The sequence below is a fragment of the Denticeps clupeoides genome, unplaced genomic scaffold (assembly GCF_900700375.1).
Source record: "Denticeps clupeoides unplaced genomic scaffold, fDenClu1.1, whole genome shotgun sequence".
Taxonomy (NCBI): domain Eukaryota; kingdom Metazoa; phylum Chordata; class Actinopteri; order Clupeiformes; family Denticipitidae; genus Denticeps; species Denticeps clupeoides.
Window position 1 is genome coordinate 115,293 of NW_021629740.1, and position 9,835 is coordinate 125,127.

A 9,835-nucleotide genomic window follows, 5' to 3' on the forward strand; every position below is an offset into this window, starting at 1 on the left:
TGCTCAATGCGTGCTTGGATCCCCTCATCTACGGCCTCTTTACCCTGCCACCCCGCAGCTGGGCCCACCCCAGAGTAGCCATGGAGATGGAACCAACCACACACACTACATCACTGAGCTGGAGGAGACTGGCCACATCTGAGGACACAAACCCACACGCCTCTACCAGGAAGTCATCTTGCTGCTGACCAGGCAGAACTGTGATCTGGATCTGGAGCCCATGTGACATCCACTGACATGTCACTGAGAGCCACGGACCAACACGGTGGCGGAAAACGTTCCCAAAAACCTGAGCTAGATAGTGTACATGACCAACTTGACAAGATGGCAGGATCAGTTGCAGCTTATATAGGGAACTCTTAAGTGACTTAATATTTGTCTTTGATAGCACAGTATTGTCTATGGTACTTATAGTTTCTAAAACGTTTTATTGCTTTGGATATTGAGGGGAAATATGCACAATTTTAATTTCATTATTTGGATTTATGTTATTATTTTAGTCTATTAGTCTATTTGAAAATGTGACAGTTAAGTTGCTGTAATATTTGGATGTGTATGTTCATTTTTTATTATGTTCAGGCATGTCCATAAACATCCAAAAATGTATTTTCTCTTCATTAAACCCGAAACAAGACAGTTGTTGGTTTGTTTTTTTGTTTAACTTGAATGGTTTTATTTTACCTAGCCTTAATGTATATACATTTGAGGGACTATAATGTATTATTGGTAATTTTGGATCTTGGTTTGCATAGTTAAAACGATCCTTTAAAAAGAGGATTAGCCCCACCAGTTCTTATATATATATATATATCCTGGACTGCTTTTAAAAAGGCTTTGATTCTGCCCCTCTGCAGCGACTTGAAACTTGACCTTGCAACGGTTCAGTGTGTATTTTGAGCTCTGGCAATCGCCACACGCCTGCGAGCTAGTTTATGTTGATCCCCATTGTTTCCCCTGTTTTCAGCCATCGCGCTGGTTTTGTTTCTGTTTATAAATAAATTGCCTTTCCCAGAATGTCCCGACTCTGTGCTTCCTTCCCCCGTCAGCACGCCAACGTGACACTACCCTTTATTTCTGTTGCAATAAACCATGCCAAAAGTACAAGTACTACTGAAAAATCTGACCAGAGTATATTTCCAGCAATCACAGTAAACACACACAGACACAAGTACCAGAATACATAACCAACAATCACAGTAAACACACACAGACACAAGTACCAGAGTACATAACCAACAATTACCGTAAACAGACACAAAAGTACCAGAGTACATAACCAACAATTACAGTAAACACACACAAAAGTACCAGAGTACATAACCAACAATCACAGTAAACACACACAGACACAAGTACCAGAGTACATAACCAACAATTACAGTAAACAGACACATGTACCACAGTACATAACCAACAATTACAGTAAACACACACAAAAGTAACAGAGTACATAACCAACAATCACAGTAAACACACACAGACACAAGTACCAGAGTACATAACCAACAATTACAGTAAACACACACAAAAGTAACAGAGTACATAACCAACAATCACAGTAAACACACACAAAAGTACCAGAGTACATAAACAACAATCACAGTAAACAAACACAGACACACATGTCAGAGTACATAACCAACAATCAGTAAACACACACAGACACAAGTACCAGAGTACATAACCAACAATTACAGTAAACAGACACATGTACCACAGTACATAACCAACAATTACAGTAAACACACACAAAAGTAACAGAGTACATAACCAACAATCACAGTAAACACACACAGACACAAGTACCAGAGTACATAACCAACAATTACAGTAAACACACACAAAAGTACCAGAGTACATAACCAACAATCACAGTAAACACACACAAAAGTACCAGAGTACATAAACAACAATCACAGTAAACAAACACAGACACACATGTCAGAGTACATAACCAACAATCAGTAAACACACACAGACACAAGTACCAGAGTACATAACCAACAATTACAGTAAACACACACAGACACAAGTACCAGAGTACATAACCAACAATCACAGTAAACACACATGCACATATACAACAATAACACAGACGCACACCCAAAAATCACAGCAGTCAGTGGTGTATCCAGAGCACCAGACACAGCCCGGAGAGAAGAGGAGCAGATCACTCTGAACTTAGTGTTCCAGAAAGCTCTCTCTCTCACACACACACTCACACACATCCACCTTACTGCTGTGGGGGAACTGGAAACAATGGCTGTCCTGGGAGACTCAGGGTCAAAGTTCACCAGGATAGACACATTGTGTCTATAACACACATTGTGCAACATTGGACCTTACAGAGTAAACAGAAATAGAGCCAAAAGATGGAAAGAATATTTGATCACAGAGTATTTGATCACAGTTTGATCTTTATCAATGATGTTTAAAAGCAGACAGAAAAGGCTTTTAGATCAAATTAAATAAGTCAGCTGGCTTTGGTGATGTAAAAATGAATCTTTATTTTAATCATGTTTATTCAGGAAAACTCATAAAAGAGCTCATACCTCTACATAATATCCCACTTACTAAACGGTTACTAAACCCCTGTTAGTGGCATGGTCACCAAACCAACAAGGTCCAGCTTGATGATCAGTGTTGACCAGTTTTGACCAGTGATGATCGGTGTTGCCCAGTTTTGACCAGTGATAATCGTGTGTTGACCAGTTTTGACCAGTGATGACTGGTGTTGACCATTGATGATCAGTGATGATTGGTTTTGACCAGTGAAGACCAGTGATAATCATGTGTTGACAAGTTTTGATCAGTGATGATCAGTGTTGACCAGTGATGATCGGTGTTGACCCCTGATGATCAGTGATGATCAGTGATGATTGGTGTTGACCTTTGTTAACCAGTGATGATCAGTGATGATCGGTGTTGACCAGTTTTTACCAGTGATGATCGGTGTTGACCCCTGATGATCAGTGATGATCAGTGATGATTGGTGTTGACCTTTGTTAACCAGTGATGATCAGTGATGATCGGTGTTGACCAGTTTTTACCAGTGATGATCGGTGTTGACCCCTAATGATCAGTGATGATCAGTGTTGCCCAGTTTTGACCAGTGATAATCGTGTGTTGACCAGTTTTGACCAGTGATGACTGGTGTTGACCATTGATGATCAGTGATGATTGGTTTTGACCAGTGAAGACCAGTGATAATCATGTGTTGACAAGTTTTGATCAGTGATGATTGGTGTTGACGAGTTTTGATCAGTGATGATCAGTGTTGACCAGTTTTTACCAGTGATGATCGGTGTTGACCCCTGATGATCAGTGATGATCAGTGATGATTGGTGTTGACCTTTGTTAACCAGTGATGATCAGTGATGATCGGTGTTGACCAGTTTTTACCAGTGATGATCGGTGTTGACCCCTAATGATCAGTGATGATCAGTGTTGCCCATTGATGATCAGTGATGATTGGTGTTGACCAGTGTTAACCAGTGATGATCAGTGATCAGTGTTGACAATTGATGATCAGTGATGATCGTTGTTGCCCAGTTTTGACCAGTGATGATCAGTGTTGACCACTGATGATCAGTGATGGTCAGAGTTGACCAGGGGCAGTGGTGGCCTAGCAGTTAAGGAAGAGGCCCCGTAATCAGAAGGTTGCCGGTTCGAGGTGGCACTGAGCAAAGCACCGTCCCCACACACTGCTCCCCGGGCGCCTGTCATGGCTGCTCACTCAGGGTGATGGTTAAATGCAGAGGACAAATTTCACTGTGTGCACCATGTGCTGTGCTGCTGTGTATCACAAGTGACAATCACTTCACTTTATCATTGATCACTGATGATCAATGTTGACCGGTTTTGACCAGTGATGCCCATTGAGACCCATTGTATGTGATTTTGTGCTATTTAAGAAATAATTGTTGTTGATAACAGTGTCTACATCAAACACACACACACACACGTCTGTATTGTCACACACAGACAACATGTTGCTGCAGTTCATTCCAGCATTGTGTCTGCATCTTACACCTGTCTTCTAGAGAACAGACTCTAGACACACAATCGTAAGTAGTCAAATAATATAAAAAAGCTATATGGTACACCCACACACTCCTGACTGCTGTTGCAGAGATGAAGACTGTGTGTTCTCAGGTCCTGGTGTTAGAGAGTCCATTGTAAAAGACTGGGGGAAGCTGAACTCAAATACAGAATTCTCCACCTCTTCTCCATCTGGGGACTGTCTGTCAGCTAAAACACACAGACACACCACACTGACCATGAGTTCAATGCCAGTTCACCAGTCCTGTATGATTGTATGTGTGTGTGTTTTCATGTTACCTTGTACATAGAGGGCCGGCAGGATGGGATTGGTTCCAAACACAGGCCGCCATGATGAACTGAGTGTGTAAGTGTCTGGCAAGGAAAAGTCACACACCTCCACATGGCTGATCACATTCATCAATAGGACACGGCCACTCTTCTGCAACAGCACAGCCTGGGGGCGGAGTCACATATCTATCATTGCACATGGTGACAGACTTTCTGCTGTTCTGAGACTCACCATGTTGTTTAGAGATGACAAAGGTTCAGCTGCTGTAGTGATGGAGTCAGCATCTCTGCATACATATAGGCAGATACACACACACAGTTGTAACAGTCAGTCTTAGCAAGGTCATCAGTGTTTGTGTGTGTGACACTCTTAACCTCTGTAACAGCTCCATTGTGTGCGAGTGTGTCCCATGTTCCACTGTCACATGGTGCCACTTTCCAGCCCTGGATGAAACCAGCAGGTGGACAGAGTGTAAAGGAGGATGATGGGATATGCTGGGCGTGCTGTTTATGAACCTGATGTCACTCAGAGTTGAGGTCATCAGAAGAGAGACAACAGGCCGAGGCGTAGCTGTATGTCACGTGATCAAGAAATGAACAAAGATAAAGACATAAACCAGCTGAATATCCAACCAAAAAAACCAAACACCCAATCAGAGCCCTGAAGCCCTCCAGTGGGTGTTATGGTAATCAGGTGTGAGTGTAAGTGCATATGATGAGTGTGTGCTGAGTGTATACGTGTGTGTCTTGAGCGTGTATGTGCGTATGAGTGTGTCGGAGTTCTCACTGGTCAGTCTGTCCCACAGGGTAAGCAGGCTTGTTCTGAACCCCAGTGCCAGGTAACAAGAGCAGCTGCTGATGGCCGAGGAAGTAATCTCATCTGAGTTTGGCCACACAGATTCCGGCACAGCATCCAGCACTGCAACACAACAGTAGAGTTAGTGCAGTCCTTACTGCTCCCTACTGCCCTCTACTGCCCCTTTTTACTCTTTACTACCCTTATGCTGCCCCTTACTACTCTCTACTGTTCCCTCTACTGCCCCCTACTACGCACTACTCTCCCTTACTGCTCCCTACTACCACTTTACTGCTCCCTACAGTAGGTTGTGGTTTAAAATCCCGAACTGCCAAGGTCCCCTTGATGAAGGTGCCATCCCCACACTGCTGCCCAGGCACCTGTCATGGTGCCCACTGCTCACTAATGGTCATGATTAAATACAGAGGACATATTTTTTGTGCCACCATGTGCTGTGCTGCATTGTATCGCAATGACATTTCACTTAGACAAACTAGGGTTTATGACCTGGTCCTCCACCACTTCACATTAATCTCAGTGGATGGTGTGGTGGATGTAATGGTGAAACAGTACCAGGCTTATTGCTTGTCAGCTTGGTCAGTTTGTATTGAAACAGGTTGTGTCCTCCTGTCCACCAGACACACAGAGCTGTGGGTAACACTACAGAGACATAACATTGAGCAGGTTAGTCTTCTACAGCTACTAATTTTGCCAGAACGTAAGAGAAAGTTATTGTAGGAGAGAAGTGGTCAGAAGTTTGTAGGAGCATCAACATCAACCTTCACATAAAGACCCCTGCAGTGGTGATCTCACTATGCCATAACATGGACACTGTGCACCTTATGGATAGTAGATTTTCTGTGGACAGATCCGACGTTTCTGGTGGGCTGACCTGTATGAGATGTGGAGGGGGTTGCTCCAGCTCTTGGCATGAACAAAAAATGGGATGTGCAGAGGCTACAGCAGAAGCAGAATGAAGAATAACATCATAAACATCCTCTCACTCTGTGCGCTGTGAACTAATCTTCATTAGATTATAAAACTGAAGCAAACTTATGTTGTTGAAATTTTTGTTTTTCTTTTAAACATTTGATCAGTTTCTCTATATGGGAACGCCCCAGGGCGTGACCAACCACAGAAGCACCAATGATGTATGCTTCCCCCTCACCTGCTTCCATGCAGGCAGTCACTACCCACCGTGCCTATGTGCATGACCGAGGTAAAGTGGTTTGGTATGAGTCCCATTCATGGTGGCATGGAGGAGCTGGGGGTGCCCCACCACCAGACCACCACCTGGGCACCACCCAGCGGTTCACATTCAGAACCCCCCCCCCCCCCCCCCCCCCCCCCCCCCCGTCAGCGAGGCATCCGCTGGGTCCTACAGTCCACCGGCTCTAGTCATTGGCGACTCCATAGTTACAAACGTGAGGATAGCGGCACCAGCGAATAAAATCCGCTGGCGAAAAATAACCGCATATTCCAGTATAGCGATTCACATCGGCGCTAATTAACTAAAGAATGAACTAAAGATCATTTTATAGAGATGCCTGATCTTGATTGCAGTCACATTTCGAATTATAGACCAATATCCAACCTTACGTTTATATCGTGTACGTACCTAGACAGCAACAATATTCATGAAGTATATGAGTCAGGATTTAGACCTCATCATAGCTTGGAGACGCCACTGGTTAAATTTAATGTTGATTCGTCTATGCCTGTAGAATATCTAGGTCTCCAGGTAAATTCTGTGCCTTTTCAGTTAGATCTGGGAGAAATGCGGCAGGGCTGTCGAAAATGTGCAGTCTTGGCTTCTCTCTGACAAACGACGATGTGCCTTTGAGGATGTGGCCAAACATGCTGCTAAATGCCTTCCCACCCCTGAGCCTTATCTGCCCCACCCTTGCAGCCTCCATTTTGGACGCGATGCGAGAGGTAAGCCTATCGAGTCTCAGCACTTATCACACTGGCTGGTGGCGGTAATCGCTCTGGCGTATCACGCAGGGGGCACCCTGTAACAGCAGCAACTTAGGGCTCACTCTACCCCTTGGGCTGTACGTGTTATTTGTGCTGCTGCTAGCTGGGCTACAGTGCACATATTTATTAGGGTTTACCAGACTGATGTCACAGCACCTTATTATCAGTGCAGATTTTTAGCCTGGTCCAGGAGGACACGAAACCAGGCCCTTCAGAAAACATGCAATATGGGAGTTGGACATATATTCCCCACACTGAGATACTGATAGCCCGGTTCTCTGAAACCATGAGCGAGGTATCTCAACTTCCCCCTCCTTGCATTTGGTTGCATGGTGAGGAGCAGGCTAGAGAAGGCTGTTCCAGTGGGCTGTTGGTCTATCTGTGATGGAAGTGGAATCATTTGTGATTCTGTGGTTGGTCATGCCAAGGCCATTCCCATAGTGAGATACCTCACTCGTGTTTTTAGAGAACCAGTGTTACATTAAGTAACTTAACGTTTTCATGGTTTTTGAAGAATGGACATGGTAATGAGACACAGAATAAAAATCTATGTCTCAACTAGAACAGGTAATCACCTAGGCAGTTCATCAGTCTCCTCCATCAATGCAAATGCTGCATCATGTGCTTCCCATTGTTGGTCACTGATCAGGTGATTCTGGCCTGAACCAATCAGGGTGCCGTCATCTGTCCTTTTTAGGATTTCAAATGGACTTTTTACTGTTGTCCCTGAACACAAAGTTCAATCAAACATTAAACATTATTATATTTCCATGTGATTACCTGTCCTTGTTAGTGGTGAGGATTACATGTCCCTGTTTTTGGTGTGGATTACCTGTCCTTGTTAGTGGTGAGGATTACCTGTCCCTGTTTTTGATGTGGATTACGTGTCCTTGTTAGTGGTGAGGATTACATGTCCCTGTTTTTGGTGTGGATTACCTGTCCTTGTTAGTGGTGAGGATTACATGTCCCTGTTTTTGGTGTGGATTACCTGTCCTTGTTAGTGGTGAGGATTACATGTCCCTGTTTTTGGTGTAGATTACCTGTCCTTGGTAATGGAGTGATAGTGGTGTGTAATGGTGTGGATTACCTGTCCTTGGTAGTTATATGGTTAGTGGTGTGGATTACCTAGACACACTCTGGGTGGTTTAATCTTCATCATCATCACTATGGGAGACAGCTGCTGCTCTTCAGAGATGAGGTTCTCAGGTCTCTGTGCCAAACAAAACAATGTGTAAACATCAGTATAACCTCTGCATGAACGTCTAGATTGGGCTCAGATGTTTTAGGACTGTGTGATTCATGGCTTTCACTCGGTGACTCACCACAGATCCTTTAAATAAACTCATGAGTCACAATCTGAGGTACACATTGAACCGAATCCTTTTGGAGTCCAAACTACAGTACACCATGTCTAAATTGTAAACTCTGTCGCATATATACATTTTATAATCATCAAAACACCAATTACTACCATTACAATGTTGCATAACTTCGTTCTTTGCACCACCACACTGAAAATTAGGGTATATACTACAAACCTACCAATTCCTACAAACTTCCTGCAAAGTGAATCCTCCTAGTGGACATGTGTCAAAAAACATGTAGCCGAATCTGAATCACTCAAATGAGCAGGTTAAATTCACAAGAAATTTTACTTTCTTTACAAAGGATGATTCAAACATTTCAGTTGACTCACACTTGTTGATTTGGCAAAACTGACTTAGTGACTCACACACCGGATCAGTTTACTGAGTAATCGGAGGGAGCTGAATCCTAAGAAGGATCAGAGTAGTACAGCTCTAGTTTGTTTGTGATGTTGGTGTATGAGTAGGAGATAGTGGGGTGTGTGTGTGTCACCTGTTGTGTTAGTATGTGCAGCTCCGTCATCCAGAGCTCTGTGGGGAACCGATACACCTGCAACCAGGCGGAACCTCGACCTGAAGAAACTCAGCGTTATTCTCAGCTCTGAGCAATCAGCTGCACTGGCTGCCACATGCAGGACATCCATCTTACATGTGAAGGTGGCAGCTCCAACATATCCACCTCTGGACACTTGGAATTTGACGCAAATGTTCCTTTGCTGAAGTCGTCCTGAGAGCAGCAGCAGATGAAACAATGAGGTGAACACCGGCTAGGTTAGGAGCAATGATGCTGACCGTACAGTTTCACTGATCACTGTCATCAAGTAGATTCTGTCAGCATGCAGAGCAAACAGCCGTGGAACACCTGAACAGAGACACCAGGACACCAGCTCAGTGACCTCTGATGTTATGGAGCTCTTTGGGCATCTGTGATATTAAAGGGAGACTGACCCATATTATCCACAGTGCTGAGGAGATGGGTGGTGTCTCTCAGACGGGTGCTGTGGATGGAGGTGATCTCTGCTCCACCCTCCTCCCATGTACACGCAGGGGTGAAACAGGAAGTGCTGATGACAGACAGACCGTGGGTGTGACCCAGGAAGATGTATCTGCCATCATCTGAACAAGCCAGACAGTTTACCCTTTCAGAAATCTAAAGAGAAACACACACACACAACCAGGTGTTACACAACAGTGTGTAACACCATTTATGAAAGTTCTCTTAAATAAGAATTCTTAAGATCTCTGTGACGCTTGGTTCACCTTGATCTCTCTCAAAGGTGTGTGTGAGGGGACATGTGATCTTGTCTGGTCAGCTGACCTTATCTTCTCCCGCTGAAGGATGACCTCCCACGCCCTGTCCACGACC

At 44.1% G+C, this 9,835-nt stretch overlaps 1 protein-coding gene and 1 long non-coding RNA gene across 3 annotated transcripts; both read right to left on the reverse strand.

The window, feature by feature from the left end:
- Positions 1 to 2,487: 2,487 nt before the first annotated feature.
- On the reverse strand, positions 2,488 to 9,181 carry LOC114773159 (WD repeat-containing protein 93-like). 2 transcript variants are annotated; one of them, XM_028965697.1, is made up of 11 exons: positions 9,119 to 9,181; positions 8,963 to 9,042; positions 8,231 to 8,315; positions 7,681 to 7,831; positions 6,021 to 6,085; positions 5,702 to 5,788; positions 5,120 to 5,251; positions 4,708 to 4,903; positions 4,565 to 4,619; positions 4,342 to 4,498; positions 2,488 to 4,251 (listed from the first exon to the last, which is right to left on the reverse strand). In XM_028965697.1, exons 2-11 carry the CDS (start codon positions 8,990 to 8,992, stop codon positions 4,094 to 4,096), a joined length of 1,116 nt encoding a protein of 371 aa, XP_028821530.1. In that variant the 5' UTR covers positions 8,993 to 9,042; positions 9,119 to 9,181; the 3' UTR covers positions 2,488 to 4,093. The 2 variants fall into 2 exon arrangements, with proteins under 2 accessions (XP_028821530.1, XP_028821531.1); XM_028965698.1 differs by lacking the exons at positions 6,021 to 6,085; positions 7,681 to 7,831.
- Positions 9,182 to 9,246: 65 nt separating this feature from the next.
- On the reverse strand, positions 9,247 to 9,835 carry LOC114773165 (uncharacterized). Its single transcript, XR_003744214.1, has 3 exons — positions 9,730 to 9,835; positions 9,418 to 9,619; positions 9,247 to 9,331 (listed from the first exon to the last, which is right to left on the reverse strand). It is a non-coding gene; the product is annotated as an uncharacterized LOC114773165 (long non-coding RNA).

Coding starts and splice junctions, on each gene's coding strand:
- LOC114773159 (XM_028965697.1), bottom strand. CDS start 8,992: ATGACGGAGCTGCACATACTAACACAACAG. Junction 8,316..8,962: donor TGCACATACTAACACAACAG/GTGACACACACA, acceptor TGTTTGGCACAG/AGACCTGAGAACCTCATCTC. Junction 4,620..4,707: donor ACAATGGAGCTGTTACAGAG/GTTAAGAGTGTC, acceptor ATATGTATGCAG/AGATGCTGACTCCATCACTA.